Here is a 17,756-nt window from a genome sequence, read left to right on the forward strand (position 1 = left end):
ACGCAATGCTTCTTTCCATAGTTTTTACGATTTTCCTGGCACAGACCAGCTGGGAGAGAGATGTGGTGGAGCTGCCAGAGTTGAGTAAGATGCACATCTTGCAGCCTGCCACATGCCATCCCCACCTGCCACCCCCAAATTGGGCCCAAACTCAAGTTGCTGCTGCCCTCGTCACCATTGCCTACAAGGCCCCAGACGACCCCCTGTGGGCCAAGCTCAGTTGCGGGCAGGGATCATGGCTGGGCTGGCCTGCTGCATCTGTCGCAGCTGCCCTGAGTGTGGCTGCCAGGTGTCGCGCTGCTGGTTGCGTGGGAAAAATAAATATGGCCTATGGGAGGGATTGCAGGTAAGGGTCCTGGGAGGCTCCCCTCCCCAGGAAGAGTCTGGCTCAGTCACCATCCCATCTGGTGACTCCCAAGGTAGAGGGGCTTCCCGGGCATGCTGGTGGGTGCTCTGGTCAATCAGCACTCAGGTGGTGGTACCGCAGGGAGATTGGAGCGGAGAGGATCAGGGGCAAGGCCTCTAATGACTGTCACCATAGAGTAGGAAGCGCACTCACAGAGCAGCCGCTGCCCTGGCTGGAGTTTGGAAGCCGCAGAGCTGGAGTTTGCAGGAGAGAAAGAAAGACTTCTGCTGCTTTCCTTGCATGTAGCCAAAAGCAGAAGCAGCAGAAGTCTGTCTTTCTTTCTTTCTCTACCCCAAGGGATCAAAGTGCCTATCCCAAAAGCTGCTTTATTTGATAATTTGATATTAGTCATTTTTGGGAACTAATGCTGAAAAGTTGGCTTGTCAAGTCTCCTCTTCTCTAAGCTCAGCATACACATGTTGTGTAACAAAAGGCCCAAATAGAGTTTTCAGTACCGTGTGTACAGTATCAGCTGACTAGCTAATGTTTCCTGCCATCTATCTATGTTTCCACTTGAATGAAGCCAGGACATAAATATTTTATCTTCTCCAGCTGTTGTAGAACAAGTGAACTTGGTATGGAAAAATGGAAGAGGAATAGCATAATATTAATAGGCATGTAACCATAGTAATATAAAACATGCCTGGCATAAAAAATATGATTTACAGGAAAATTGTAAATTAGATTCCAATAACTGTTTGTGTTGCTTTTTATGATAATGTCATTTAGAATAATAATAAAAAGCTCTGATTTCCAGAGTTTGCCAAAGGGCATGACAATATATGGAAATTCAATTTGGTACGAAAATAGCAAACATTGCCCTAAAACCCCTTTTTTTGTATGCCTCAGGGATTTTTTTCTCAAGAGAGCAGTTTTTCCTGTGGCAAGAAAGCAGTTGTAAAAACTGCAATTTATTTTCACAAACGTTCAGCATTTAAACTCAAAACCTGACCATAAAGCTGATTGTAACTTCTGTTAGGATAGAATTCTAACTCTGTAAGAATTAAGTACCGCCAAAATGCATGGAATTTATTTTTTAAGCAGATGCACAGGCTTATCCTGTTAATGATATCATTAATCCTTGACTTCCCCAAAACTGCATTTTAGACTCATCACTCAGTAGCAAATAAGATATGGAAGAATTATAATACAAAGTGAAAATTGCTTACAGAACTATAATTACGTTATTGAATGTTGGGGTTATTACAGAGGTGGTATTCAGCAAGTTCTGACCACTTCTGGATAACTGGTAGTGGAAATGTTGAGTAGTTCTGAGAACTGGTAAATACCACCTCTGACTGGTCCAACCCCCATCTATTCTCTGTTTCCCGAGTCCCAGCTGATCTGGAGGAAATGGGGATTTTGCAGTAACCTTACCCTGGAGTGGGGTAGGAATGGAGATTTCACATTATCCTTCCAATGCTATGCCCACCAAGCTACGCCATGCCCATAGAACCAGTAGTAAAAAAATATTGAATTTCACCAACTCCTATAGAATTATCTCTAAGAATAAGAAAGAGATAAAAGGCAAGCTACAGGAAATACATTGGTTCACATATCCTATTAAATTATGATTTTAGAAGCCACAATTAACTCAGTTCATACAACATGCTTTTGCCATATAAACTACAATAGCTAGGTTATTATTATTATTATTATTATTATTATTATTATTATTATTATTATTAATTAGATTTGTATGCCGCCCCTCTCCGAAGACTCGGGGTGGCTCACAACAGCACAAACAGTACAAATCCAATAATTAAAACAGTTTAAAACCCTTAATATAAAAAACAATCATACATCTCATACAAACCATACATAAAACGGAAACGGCCCAGGGGAATCAATTGAAGACCAGAGAGAGCTCAATAAACTACATTGTCAAAATTTAGTTATAGTTACTGTCATCATCACCGCCACCAGTACCATCATCATACTGCTAGACCGTATTAATATATGAAGAAAATGTACCAATATACTTGATTCCATGGCTTGCTTGCTTTATTATGACAATAGAGTAACAACAAAAAAGTTATAATACAAAACATCCAACATAAAAGATATGGTAGAAATAAAAAAAATAACTGAACTTTTCTCTGATTCAGCTTCTAAAATGAATTGCTCTAGTACGCTTGGATACTTTTCTAGAAACTTGGAATATTGATAATTTAATAAAAAATGCACAGCGGCCGGTGGAGATCAGCTAGTAGCATTCACATGTTCTCCCCTGCCCCCAGATGAAGAGTTCCCACAGCCTTGAAGGTGGCCTCTATTTTGTAAACCTGAACCTGTGTGAATATAGCAGGGATGCATAATCTGAAGCCCCAGGGCCACATGCAAAACTTCAGGGACCTCCAAATGTTATACAAAGAAAACATTATTAAATTCTTTCTGATGAACAATAATAGGAAATCTATTATTTTTAGCAGAAGCAAAAAAAAAATCAAATTTAGTAGAGTGACAGGCATGTCAAAGGGCTTAAAGTCAGAAGCTATACATTTCTATTTCTCTCTAGGTGGATTTTGAAATTTCTCATGGTCAACCCAACTGCTTTTGTCATGTTGTACTATGAACACTTGGGTGTGGGGAAGAAGCCCTACCTTGTTTGAAAACCTTTGTCAAGAAAAAAAGTTAACACTTCCTTTCAGGGGTATTTTTTGCATAAGCATGTGCAGACTCAGACAACAAATGAAACACCTACAGAAGTAAGATGAAATTTTAATTTTATTCATGTTAGACATCCCAAAATATTATTATAAATACAAGATACATGAAGAGATTTTCTACATTCTTTATTTTATAAAGTAATACTCTGTAAGTACATTTATATACAAAATTTACAAACTTATTCAGACAACTGTGTCTCTACATTCACTGAATACTCTAAGTAATTTAGAGAAAAGTTGATTTGTTTGATTTGGCAAAATAAAGTCAAACAAAAAGAAAGCTGTTTAGTTACATATGAAAAATGTAGAATAAAGATACGCACAAATGGTACTTTGTATTTGTTTAAAGGAAGATGCCATTTTGATTAAGTCCTTTTCTAAAAAATATACTGATTTAATTCAGAATTAAATTTTGAGTAAATGAAAGCCCTTGTCTAAATCAGATCCCAAATTTATGCAACCTTCCATATTTTATTTCATCAGTGTTTTACAGATTTCCACAGTAGTGTACAAACAGGGAGCTACTTTAAGCAGGTACAAAAAGGTTCATAGTACCTCTCTATAAAACGTACCTTCAAAACTCCATACTATTCAAAGATCTCAAGACTTAAAATATTTCAATATCCCCCTTCTTCTTATGCAACTTACTTTATTCCTTCCTTTTGCAAGCAAGTCCCTAACCATCTGACTTTCAAATAACCCATCCCTTCTGTTAGCAACTGTCCAGTTTTGATTTGAACTATTAGTGCTGTTATATTAATTGTGGCAAAACTACTGCTAAGCTGAAATGTTTCTCAGTACCATTATGGACAGATGTTACAAAATGAGCCCAACTTAGAGACTTTCAGGAAATGCCAATCTATATCCCTATAATGCATACCAACGCGCTGCTATGGCATTATATTTATCTCGGCTGCTGTTTTTTTTAATTACGGTCATGTGTGTTTTAGACCTTTAGATCCTATACAATAAATAAATAAACTGTAACAAGGAAATGTCAAGGACAGAGCTCTATGTACAGCAGTTCTGAGTGGAGTATTATCTCTACCATTCTTGGTTCAAGTACTTGGGGAAGCCCATGCTCATCAGCAATTCCCTCTGCAAAGATCAACATACTGCACATGCTCAGTATCCTGTCAATTCATTAACTGAAACATTGTAACCCAGAGAAAAGGCTGTCATTCGGGTTGGTATTGATGTATTGCATTAAGGCAAAAATCAATTGCATCTCTAGCACAAAACAGTTAAATAGAAGTAGTGCCAATTGCAATGGCTGAAATAAGAAATGGAGTTCTCTTCACTTCATCTCATTTTTCCCTATTCCAGAGAACTTGAAATTACTGGAGTAACATGAAAAAGCTATCAATGAGCAAAAGAAAACGAAGTACAGTACCCCCCCCCCCCCCCCCCAAAAAAGGACCAGTAAAAATAGCTACAATCTGTATGCAATACGCTTTCAGGCAGTTAATCAGGCTTGTCCAGGCCTGTTCTTTGTAAAACTAGATTTGAATAAACATTTAAATATGACATAAGATGCCAGTGGCAGTAAGACTAGTTTTTTTTTTTTAAAAAAATCTATATTCTTTTAAAAATAGCATATATTTCATATATTCACTATTGCTTGCACAAAATGTTCCAAAATGGCAAATACCATTCACTATTCACTGTTCTCTGTTAACAGGCTGATACTTTAATTTCCGTTTTTGAGCTATTGTAGAAAACTACAAAAATGCTAAAAGTGGGGATCAAGTACCAAGTCTGATATACAGTAAGTTGAGGTTCAACATGATTGCAGTCAAAACGAAAAACTTAATCTAGTGAATTTCAAAAAAGTGAAATCCTAGCTTTTGGTCAAAAGATAAATTGACTTGAAAAGGGAAGCATTATGCAGCATTAAATGCGACATTAAATGGCATATTTTACAATTACCTGGTGATCTTTCCCATGTTAACCTAGGTATAGTATTTTTAACATGAGCATAGAATAAATCGGTTAAATGAATGGACCTGCACCCATGTCAAGTTATCCTTTGCCATAGATTCATAAAGACATAGACTTAGTGCAAAAATTGATTACAGATGAACAGTTTCTCAGAACACATGTATAAATATGAAATTAAAAATCTATAAGGGTGACAATCGATTCAATGAATTATTTCCTTCCTCGGCTGTAGAAAGTTTGACAGTTGTCAGCTTACGAGGAGGATGCTGAGGGCTCTTGCGAAGGTTGTCATCCATCTGCAAAAGAGGGATAAAAGATAAACACCAGTTTGGATATTTGAATAAAATTACTCTTAACGCTGTTCACATTATAACATCAAAATTTATTATATAAGTTAATTAGATACACAATAGTGCAATTTTCTTAAGTTCAAAACTAACATATTAACTAATGAGTTAAATGGATTATCTTATTAATGCCATGCATATATTTTTTATACTTTAACCGCTTAACTCTGAGTAGTAAGTATGTTATTTCTTGTTTATCCATTAAAAGAAATGGAGATGTGGTCCTTTAAAGATGATCTATGTATGAGGTACACTTTAAAGTATTTCCTATCCAATTCTCTGTAATTCATCTCTCTTTTTCACCATGTTCTAATTTGTAGGCCTGATTAATTCAGCTGACCAGACTAAACATTGTTGTATGCTTCATTTTATGGCATCACATGAACGATAACATGCTTTCCAATTTATCTGCACAAATTTCTTTTCCCCTCTCACAGAGAGTTAAGTTTAAAACCATGCAGGTTCCCATCAGATAAGAAAGCAGTTTAGAAAATGCAAAAACATTGGAAAAAATGAGAGTTAATATTCTTGATCATTCAGAGTTAATACTATTTCCTTAAGACCAAACAATGGAGAGTGAAAAGTAAAAATAAGTACTAATAAAGTTAAAATGCCTGCCAATAACAAAACAGGAAATCAGCTTCTTAAATATTTATTTAACAAGAAAATTAAAGTCAGACAGCAATTTTGAGCATTGTCCAAATCGTTTAAAAAGATTGTTCCCTCCACTGTCTGACAAACTACTGAATATCTACTGTTATATAAAGCACACAGTTTTGGCTTCTGCCAAACAGGAAGCTACAAATCTTCTGCCTAAAGTTATGCTTTAAAAGAATTTGTATCTGCAAAGAGAAAGAAATACTGAAAAGTTGATTGCTCTATCTTGGTTGCCAACTTCCTCCTGCCCAAATCAATTTATAGGTGATTAACAGGTGCCTGGGTACTGACATCAAATGGCTACCAGTAGAAATTTAATCTATCTTAATTTATCAAAGTAATAGTCCTCTCTGTTGCTCTTTTTGATTATCTAACTCAATTTGTTCTATTGGTAAGAAAATATAGGAAAAATATATAACTTGATTGGAATAAATAACCAGAATGAAACCAAGACTGAACAAACATCTCTAGTGTCTCCCTTTATTAATACTTTAATTTACATTATGATCTGACAACTTGTTAGGAAATAACTGCTTCTAATAATTTTGACTTATAATAATTATATTTATGGAACCACTCCTATATCTCATGGAATATTACTGAGTGATTTACTTATCTTTCTTTTATTATTTACTTAAATAGTTGAGAATACATAGTTAGCTGTTATACAGTGATACCTCATCTTACAAACACCTCGTCATACAAACTTTTCGAGATACAAACCTGGGGTTTAAGATTTTTTTGCCTCTTCTTACAAACTATTTTCACCTTACAAACCCACCGCCGCCGCTGGGATGCACCACCTCCAGACTCCCGTTGCCAACAAAGCACCTGTTTTTGCGCTGCTGGGATTCCCCTGAGGCTCCCCTCTATGGGAAACACCACCTCTGGACTTCCGTGTTTTTGTGATGCTGCAGGGAAATCCCAGCAGGGGAATCCCAGCAGCGCAAAAACGGGCACTTCGCTGGCAACGGAAGTCCGGAGGTGGGGTTTCCCAGCGAGGGGAGCCTCAGTGAAATCGCAGCATCACAAAAATATAGAGGTCCCGAAGTGGAGTTTGGTGTTTTTGCGATGCTGCAATTTCACTGATGCGCCCTTCACTGGGAAACCCCACCTCCGGACTTCCATTGCCAGCGAAGCGCTCGTTTTTGCGCTGCTGGGATTCCCCTGCTGGGATTTCCCTGCAGCATCACAAAAACACAGAAGTCCAGAGGTGGGGTTTCCTATGGAGGGGAACCTCAGGGGAATCCCAGAAGCACAAAAACGGGCACTTCGGCTGGCAAAAGGGGTGAATTTTGGGCTTGCACGCATTAATCGCTTTTCCATTGATTCCTATGGGAAACATTGTTTCGTCTTACAAACTTTTCAGTTTAAGAAGCTCATCCCGGAACCAATTAAGTTTGTAAGACGAGGTATCACTGTATTTGAATTATACTTCTCTATTGAATCCCTGAGGTAGTTTAGGGCTGTTAATTTCAAGCAGATGTTATTAAGACACCCTTTCGTGCTCTGCTGAAACTTAAACACTCTATCAAATGTTCTTTAATTTATATATGCACAAATGGGATGATCTAAATGCCTAAAAGGAAATTTAACCCTGATCACTGTGTTCATTTTTCTTATGCACCTAGAACAGTGTGTTGAGTTTTTTCCAGATACTGCATTTTCTCCTTGATTTTTTCCTTTATTGGTACTGCATTTTAGAAAGGGCATTGATACATTTGATGGTATACAAAAATGCAACCAATATGATAAGGGACCTGGAAGGAAAAAATTAGGAGGAATAATTTTAGGTTTTATATATTTTTTACCTGGAGAAAGCTGTAGGGAAATGTGATAATAATCTTTAGGTATCTGAAAGGATCTCATGTAGAAGATGGGGGGAAATATTCAGTTTTTTTAGAAAACAGGACAAAAAATAACTAATTTAAATTATAAGAAAGTAGATTTCAGGTGGACATCATCATGTGAAAAGAAAAGCATCTTAGTTTTATTGACTTGAGACTTATCTATCTAATCTATGCTTCAAGTTAAGGGACAGCTAAAGCTAAAATCCGACAGTCACTTGACTCCAATAATCAACTTTCAGCTGAAGGTTATAATGGACCAGCTATATGAAGGCAGCAAACAAACCTAATAATCTTGCCTCCTATTCTCTATACAACATCATCTCTATGACCTGGGTTGCGATGAGAGAAAGTGACTTCTATTTGCTGTACAATAATATCTCTATGATCTGGGCTGATCTGAGAGAAAGTGTCTGACCCAAAATTATTCAGCTACCTCTATCTCCAAGGAAGTGCTAGAACTCTTAGTCTCCTAATTTCCAGGATAAATTATTTAATTACTGTATCAATGTAATAATAATAATAATAATAATAATAATAATAATAATAATAATAATAATAATAATAGATTGCAGTTTTATTAAGGCATGGTCAAGATATGCCTCCACATAATATAATATAGTGTAGTGAAAAAATACTTAATAGAGAGCCAGTACATTACACTGTACAGTACAGTATTAGCTGCTCCGAGTCTTCGGAGGGGGGGGGGCATAAAAATCTAATTAATAACAATAACAATAACAATAACAATAACAATTACTATTACTATTACTATTATTATTATTATTATTATTATTATTATTATTATTATTATTATTATTATACTGAAAAGCATTTTCTAGGATATGTTCTAATGCCTGGCCATCTGCTTTGTTAGATTTAACAATATTCCTTTTGATCACATTTGTCCTTCTGACTCTGGAATTACTTAAACATTTTCTATATTGCACTTGTGTAGAGAAATATACAGAAGGCTTATTTGACAGCTTCCTAAATTCTCATATGACTTTTTTTCCTTTATCAAACAAGCATTAGTTATCGTTAAGTATAGATTTTATAGATTTCCTCTCCTTCCACAGTCATCTCATATGTTGTTGGTTTTTTTGCAGAGAAGGTCACTACAGGCATCAGAGATTGAATAACATAAAGGCAGCTGAAACCAACTGCAGTAGGAAGCATCCCAAAACTTGAGATGGATTCTGCTCTCCTTGGGTGCTCTTCTCTAGTTCTGTCTGTCATTCTTTTTCTCTTTCTAGCTGATTAAAGTCAAAAGTACTATCAGGCCCCTATCTATCAGTTAGAAAATCAGAATGAACAAGAACCTTTTCAATCAAATTAGACTCCTTGTTCACAAGCTGTGTAAGTTTCTGGAGATTCGCATCAACTGTATCTTGTCCCTCTGGAGAGGTCCCTAAAAAGGCAAGACACACAGAAGATAAAATTAGAAGCAACTAAGCATCTCTATAAACATTTCAAGAATTTTCACAGAGAAAGCATCATATAATCTATGCTAATAGAGTTCTAAACCTTTACCATTTTTAAAGTCCTTACAAACTTATAAAGGAGATTCCAAGATTTCTGGTAAAGAGTTTATTTCTAGAATAGATTTAGTGCAAACAAGCATATGTAGATTTCAAGATGTATAAAGTGTAGCTTTACCTGAGATGTTTCGTCTAAAGTAGCAACTCAGAATATCATCACAGAAGTGACATAAGTTAGGAAGCTGCTTCAGATGCTCTTGTAACTGGACTTTCAGGAATGGTGCTTTATAAAGAGGTGCAAGAAAACCAAACACGAAGGCATCAAGAGTTGTAGGTCTAGAGATAATGAATACATGACATTATTATCTAAAATCCCTTTAAAAACTTTCATAAATATAGAAGTAAACTATTATTCATAAAAATGTAACATGCTTGACTATAGAAATAGTCAAGAAATCGTGTCATTAAGACTATATTTGGTATAATAAGATTATATTTTGTGAAAATGACTAATTTGTCTTATTTATTATATGGCGAGGTTATGCAATCCCTGGTATGCAATACCAATAAACCACATATGTACAAATAAACACAAATGTAAGTTTGAATAAAGCATCAGCAAATACATCTAGTGCATGGACAATACATAGACTAAATAAAATACTGCATTAGGGTAAAAACATGATAAAACCGATATAATATGGCATCTATCCAACAGGATAGATGCTGTAGTTCAATTTCTAAGGAAGCAACCCATCTAACTGATTCTACTGTTGCTATGATGAGATCATCCCAGGTACCTTTAAACTTCCTGAAGAGACTTTCCCAGACTATATGTATCATCACTTGTTCCAATGTACCACAGATACACTGCAGGCCTTTGGTCATTCCCCACTTAAAGAGCTTTGCCTTACTTCTGATATGGCCTGTCCTGATTCTATTCAGGTGGCTCCATATTTTGGGGGGCAGCTGCATTTCTGGAAGTGGGTTTATTGGTTCTACATGACCTGTTTGGTTATAGTTATTAGTTATTTTGATCGCCATTCTTCATCAAGATTGTAAAACTGCAGTATGTTATTCCAAATTGGTTTCCTAGATTTAAGCCCAGTACGAGATAGAGAATCTAATATTTTATGTTTTGGACTGTTTATTTTATTCCACTCTCCAACTGTCTGTTGTTGTCACCTGAGAATTGGGTGTGTGTGTGTGTGCAATGTTCGAAATAACATGGAACCAGGACATTGATGTAAATTTGAGGGTTTTGAATGTTACTCTTATGCAGTATTCAGTGACACAATAAATAAATGATTGTATGCAGTGTTTATGCTTGTGCTCCCCATCCTGCAATTTTCCTAATCAAGTTGTTCCTTGTTTTCATTTTTTTCCAGTTACTTCAAGATGTTTTCCAAATTTGTATGCCGCCCCGAGTCTTCGGAGAGGGGATTTGTATGCCGCCCCGAGTCTTCGGAGAGGGGCGGCATACAAATCTAAGTAATAAATAAATAAATAAATAAATAAATAAATAAATATGAAGAATCAGTCAAGATTTGTCTTAATCAAAAGGCCTTAAACCAATTAATTACAACATTCAACTAAGCAATTGCAATTAGCTGCAGGCTGTACATGTAAAGCAAGAGTTTTTCTGAAGTGTAAAGCCTATTATTAGTAATGTCAGCTGTCAATTCCAGAAGATGGTCCTTGTATAAAGGAATTGATAAATGAATAGCTTTAAGCCATATGTAGATGTTTGGAATATAATCTACATTTCATTATCAGACATCAAATTATGTCTAACCCTTATATAAAAAGATAAAAGTGGCTTCAGGATAAATATTTTATCATGTGGCCCAGAAAATTTAGATCGAATTTAGATAAGGTACACTTCTCTTCCATGGCCATATTATTAATTCAGACACGTGAATGTGTTTTTTCTCCACATGAATGTAATTATGAAAAAGATGATTTTCCATCATTAAAGGAAAACAACATCCTGAATATTATACAAAAATCAACATCGCTTCAGCATGCAATGCACTGAAAATGGAAACAAATGAAAAAGTAAGACCTTCTTGCAGAACAGAATCTGAGAGCTATACTCTTGAAAATAACTGGACATAGTTTGAGCAATTTAAAGCTTTAATCAAAAGCACCATAAAATAGTGCCCCGGCAGGAAAGCCACTTAATTATGCAGAGAAAAAAAGTCTGATAAGTATTTATTTTTTAAAAATCCACAAACTGGGGAAGGTTTTAGAAATTTAATTTAGTGTTAAATAGATAATCAATGAGCAATTGCCTGCTTGAAAGAGAGAAGAGATGGCCACATTAGCCATAAATAACCTGTTGATGATCAAAGGACATGCAGCAAACATGGTGTATAGTAACTATGTTTATAGCTCTTGGTGATTAACTTTTAAAATAATTGTTAAGCCTGTTCTAGAATGTATGTTGTAACTTTTTTCCTTTTTCGACTCAAAATTGTGGAAAATTATGCCACTGATATTCAATGTACAAGTATGTCATTTTATACAGAATCTGAAGGAAGCTGTTCTTGAATTCTTTTTAAAATTCTTTTTAATTAGTTAAATTAATTAGTTATGGTGATCAGTAGTTGAACAAGTATTGATAGTAAAAGCTGGAAAATCAAACAAAGTGTTAACATACTTTAAATATAAAATGTGGTTTTATATTAAAATGCATTGCAAACACCATAAACATTCTGTACTCACTTATTTCCGAAGAAAAATGGAGATGTGCCTAGTCTATTTGACAGAAGATTAAGACACTCTTTTGCATCTCTGTAAATCTAAAATGGAGAAAAGCTAATCTGCACAAAATGCTTCCAGTACTTATTTCAAATCAATGCAGAGTATTCATAATAGATAGTAAAGTATTAACTTTTACATTACCTATCCTATATCACAATGTTAAAAAATATGCCATTGCAGATACAGCCACTTGCAGCCAAACATAATGTTGCTAAAGTGATATGTACATGATGCTATTAACACACTCTTGTTCAGGGGTGTCAAACTGGTGGTCCATGGGCTGGATGCGTCACGTGCAAGGCCATGCCCACCCCAGTTCTGCGATTAGGAAAAATGTCATGAAACATTACATGACAGCAACATGATGTGATGAGTTTGACACATGTGCTCTTGTGTCTTAATGTATAGCACAATTACATAAGTTGCATTATTTGCATAACACCATGTCTTATATGCTGTCATTTGCTCCCTTATGCAACAATTACAGAATGTCTTTATTAACCTTAAAAATAGTTCTAAGAAACATTCAAAATATCTATTTACTCCATTATACATTATCCTATTTTTTATATTTTCACAGGATTTTACAGGAGCCCTGGCAGCACAGTGATTAGAATGCAGTATTGGAGACAAACTCTGCCCACATCCTGGAGTTCAATCCTGATAGGGCTCAAGGTTGACTCAGCCTTTTATCCTTCCAAGATAAGTAAAATGAGGAACCAGATTGTTGGGGACAATATAGTGACATTGTAAACTGTCCAGAGAGTGCTGTAAAACACTATGGGGTGGTATACAAATGAAAGTGCAATTGCTATTTTTCTCTGTGGCTGATTCATTCTATTATCATATTACTCCTACATATCAAGAGTATGGAACCTATATTTTGAGACAATAAATATAATTTACAAAATTAAGAATCCTTAAACTAAAACTAATGAAAAATTAGCTGTGTTGTCTTTATGTTTCACCTATAATGTTCCTTGAGCTCCCACAAAATGTCGTGAATTCTCAGACAAAAAAGTTGCTCATCCTTGACAACTTAATTTATCTACCGAACCAGGAGGAACCCACTTCTAACTGCACCTCATAAAACAAAATTAAATGCCATCTTCAGTGTACTGGGGTTTGAGTATAATTTAGTATATTAACCGTGTATATTATATGTATTATAGCATACTATAAAAGCAACACTATTGCTTTATGTATTAGGTTGATGGGCTACAGGAGTAGAGAATGGGGGGGGGACCCAAAGAGATTCAGACCATCTCTTTTTTAAAGGGACACTCTAATTCATATTAGATTCCAATACTTGGAACCTATCAGAGGAAATCTGCTCATAAGTTTCAAAAAAAGCAGTAGGAATTTTAGCAACACAGATAACACCAGTCTGTAGATTGCTTTCACAATGGTGGGTACTTTTTGAGCATATTTTTATGGTGAGAATTCTCTCATATTGATTGCAAAGGTTGCAAAGGAAGTTATGTAAGAGCTCTGGAAAATGTTCCTGTATGGTAAACAATTGTTTTCGCTTATTGTTTTAATTTCTGTTTTGAAAAAAAGCCTGTGCAGGGCTTTAGATTTGATTCCAAAATAATGCTTTGGAATATACAAAGGTATAAACAAAGTACTTCCCTGGAATGCCTTCAAAATTACATTTTTCTTAGTTTGTATAACACCATATTAGATCAATCTTTTTTTTAAATGCTAGTAATAAAGTTCGGGGGTGAGGGATTTGGTTTAGAAAGCAAATGGATGTTTCTATAATGCTCTGGGGGGAAATGAAGATGTTCTCCCACAAAATTAGGGTCCTTCTTGAAAGAATATATTATCTGTAAACACAAGAAAAGACTGTATATTCTGCTTTGATAGAAAGGTAAGTATTCTGTAAATAATATCAAAGAAAACAAGACACTGTTATATTCTGAAGATTCAACATATACCGTCTTATAAAGTAGAGTAGTAAACAATACTGCATTTAACATGCAGTGATAGGACACCTGCATCAATTTTGATTGACTAAGAAATTTACCTGAACTTCTATTTCATTGATGCTATAGAGTGGAGGCCCTCCTTTTGTCAGCAAGATCCTATTAAGAGCATCCCTGGACATCTTTCTAGGTAGGTACCAACTCAATGGAAATGGAATCCTTGAAGCAAACCATGGTTTTGTCATATTATAGTAATTATCAGCTTCAACCCAAAAAGTATACAGCTGTACCATAAAGATAAAGAAAGTTAATATTCAAGAATGAAGACACTTTCTATAAAGACTACAATAAATGCAGGGTTTTTTTTACTGAAGCTTTTATCTCTAAATTAAAAATGTAAAAGTTTATACATAAACTTAGCCCAGATTTATGACTAGAGGAATTCAGCACATTTATTATAATGAAATGACTATAAATAATGCTTTTCTTCCTCTAAGACATATTTTTCCTGAAATATAATTTGTGCAAATAAGCAATAAAAGTAATTAATTTGAAAAACATGCATGGTAACAATATTTAACCACATATCACACCAACGTATGACTTGTTTGATCCGTTGCTCAGCAAGCCACAAAAATGTGGTTCAAACACAGCAAATCATAATGCCAGGGTTCATGAATCATGCTAACTAAAATCAAAATAAGTAACATTATGGTTTATCATAATGTGTGAATGTAATCTTGAAATTTCAAACAATCTAATAATTAACTTAATGATTGTGATATCACAGGACTCATTTTTACAAACCTAAACATTTCAAGAACTTTTGTAAGTTTTTTTGCTTTGTGCCACTGTGCAATATAAATATAATATAAAATCCATTTATTTTAAAAACTAATAATAAATTATTGCATATTACTGCTTCGTGATTGATTTCATTCGCTTTTTTGCATTTGCAGTTCTATGTTTTGTATTGACCTTACCGAAAACATAATCATTTTAATAAAATAAATCATAGAACTCTTTCCCTTTTCTAGCTTACGTTTTGAAATATTTTAATCAACTCTCTATTCACAGTGTGAAGTAACGCAGTCTAAATTTAGGATGAAATTACTATTGTTTTTAAGAAGTAGGCCACACAAGTATAATTTACAAAACTGATTAAGATTCCTGTTTAGTAGACTAAATTAATCTCATTTTCAAATACAACATTAAATGCTGATTTTAAACAGACACTTCCTTAAGTGTTTCAAAGCTAATTCATATAAACACCAAGTCTAAATTAAGTTCCATTAATTTCAGTGACAGAAATATGAGATTATTAAATTATATAATCTAATTTGATTTAAAACTAACAGAACATGAAATCAAAATCTGCTGCTTGTGATTGGAGATTGGACTGCCAAAATTGGAATTATTAAGAAAAATGTTACACTGCTTGATTCAGGGTGGATTTGATTTAAATCACTAGTAAAAAGGCTTGATTTAAATCACCTGGTTTTAAATCATTATTTTTAAAGAGCAACTCAAGGGCGGATTCCCATTACCGCTGTGTGCTGCATGCGCCGCTTCTGTTCTCCTGCATGCGTGCATGTGCATCCCAGTGTTTTTGCTTCCGTGCATGTGCAGAAGCAAAAAAATTCCAAAATCTTGCACATTTGCACACACCCTAATCAGATTTTGCTTCCTGCGCACGGGCAGAAAAAATCTCACACTTGGACGTACGCACGTGCATGAAGGAGAAGCTATCGGTATGCCGTCCTCATCCGTACCAGTAGCAACCCCAATGCTGGAGCACCTGTCATCTCTGTCCCACAGCGGCTCCTCCTCTGACCCACTGTTGAGTCACCGACAGTCCCAATATTGCAGAATATACAGCCTCATGCTACATAACTAAGCTCCATTTCATGCTAAATGAACTAAATTAATGTATCTTAAATAGAAAACTATATTTAGATAGATTTTTACTCCAAAATAATTTTATTAAAATAAATTCAATAAAAATAAAAAATAAATACATTTTTTTAAAAAAAACAATCATACATTTTTATTCATTCTGACATGGTTTAAGAATCGAAATGAAGGAGGGCATCAACATATAATTTTTTGCGAATCTATTATTTCTTTATAACTAACACTATCTTCAACAACTAAAATGATACCTGTATCAATGGAAGCGCCATATGGCGTAGACAGAATCAAATTGACTACAATTGCTAAAATAGATTTTAAAAGTTCATTTATGGTATTGAACAGAAAGTCAGGTGCTGACTGCGTAAGAGATTGGAAACTACAATAGTCAGGTGCAAGTTCTAAATTGGGCTAAAGAAAAACAAGAAAGACGGATCGTTTCCACAATATGAACATGTCAGGGTTCCAAGTAAGCCCCAATGTAAGAAGACTCCAAGACTAATAGTTCCTTAAAGCACCATTTTATTAGAGATGTCACATTGGCACATTCATTCATTCATTCATTCATTCATTTGAATTTATATGCTGTCCTCTCCCTGAGGACTCAGAGCGGCTTACCACAATAATTATAAAACAATATATCGTATATACTCAAGTATAAGCCGAGTTTTTCAGCCCCAAAAATGGGCTGAAAAACCCGACCTCAGCTTATACTCGGGTCACAAGAGGGCGCCGAATCACCACAAGAGGGCGCCCCGCCAGCAAGCTAAAGGTAGGGGATGGGGACGGCATGAATTCTCTCCAGGCTTTAGAAGCCTCCAGCCAGAGAGAGAAGCAGATTTGTTAAAGAGATCCGCTTGGTACGGCAGCAAGGGAAGGAGGAGGAGGACAGCTCTTTCCTTTATTTATTTATTTATTTTATTAATCAGATTTGTATGCCGCCCCTCTCCTCCTCCCCCGAGGCTGTGGGCTATTCTGGCTCTCTTCCTCCTCCTTTCCCTGCTGCCGTCCCAAGTGGATTTCTTTAGCAAATCTGCTTTCTGCAGAACACATGGGGCAATAAAGGGAGACGAGGAGGAGGGAGGATCAGGGGTGGGAGATCCAGCCAAGGAGAGAGCCAGCAAGCTAAAGGGGGGGGGGGCGGGGGGGACACGGTATGAACTCTTTCCAGGCTTCTAAAAACTCAAGTTTAAAGACCCATGGGTTAGGGTTAAAAATGCAAGAGTCTTCAAACCTGGAAAGATTAAGGCTTGTGGACTTCAACTCCTACTCCTGAAGTAGCATGGCTGGTGCAGGAATTCTGGGAGTTGAAGTCCACTAGTCTTAAAATTGTCAAGTTTAAAGACCCATGGGTTAGGGTTAAAAATGCAAGAGTCTTCAAACCTGGAAAGATTAAGGCTTGTGGACTTCAACTCCTACTCCTGAAGTAGCACGGCTGGTGCAGGAATTCTGGGAGTTGAAGTCCACTAGTCTTAAAATTGTCAAGTTTAAAGAGCCCTGGGTTAGGGTTAGAAATGCAAGAGTCTTCAAACCTGGAAAGATTAAGGCTTGTGGACTTCAACTCCTACTCCTGAAGTAGCATGGCTGGTGCAGGAATTCTGGGAGTTGAAGTCCACTAGTCTTAAAACTGTCAAGTTTAAAGAGCCCTGGGTTAGGGTTAGAAATGCAAGAGTCTTCAAACCTGGAAAGATTAAGGCTTGTGGACTTCAACTCCTACTCCTGAAGTAGCATTGGGGGGGGGGGGGGAAGGAATTCTGGGAGTTGAAGTCCACTAGTCTTAAACTGTCAAGTTTAAAGACTCAT

General features: G+C 35.8%; 1 protein-coding gene across 2 annotated transcripts in view; it reads right to left on the bottom strand.

Annotated features, from left to right (window-relative positions):
* Window positions 1-3,115: 3,115 nt before the first annotated feature.
* Window positions 3,116-17,756, bottom strand: part of MTX3 (metaxin 3) — a 28,483-nt gene continuing 13,842 nt past the window's right edge. For both annotated transcript variants that reach the window (XM_070743232.1, XM_070743233.1), the window contains exons 5-9: window positions 14,144-14,326; window positions 12,076-12,152; window positions 9,527-9,684; window positions 9,190-9,278; window positions 3,116-5,312 (exon numbers count right to left, since the gene is read on the bottom strand). In XM_070743232.1, the coding sequence (XP_070599333.1) occupies window positions 5,199-5,312; window positions 9,190-9,278; window positions 9,527-9,684; window positions 12,076-12,152; window positions 14,144-14,326 (621 nt within the window). In that variant the 3' untranslated portion in view covers window positions 3,116-5,198. The remainder of the gene's footprint in view (window positions 5,313-9,189; window positions 9,279-9,526; window positions 9,685-12,075; window positions 12,153-14,143; window positions 14,327-17,756) is intronic.

This window comes from Erythrolamprus reginae, chromosome 2, assembly GCF_031021105.1.
Source record: "Erythrolamprus reginae isolate rEryReg1 chromosome 2, rEryReg1.hap1, whole genome shotgun sequence".
Taxonomy (NCBI): domain Eukaryota; kingdom Metazoa; phylum Chordata; class Lepidosauria; order Squamata; family Dipsadidae; genus Erythrolamprus; species Erythrolamprus reginae.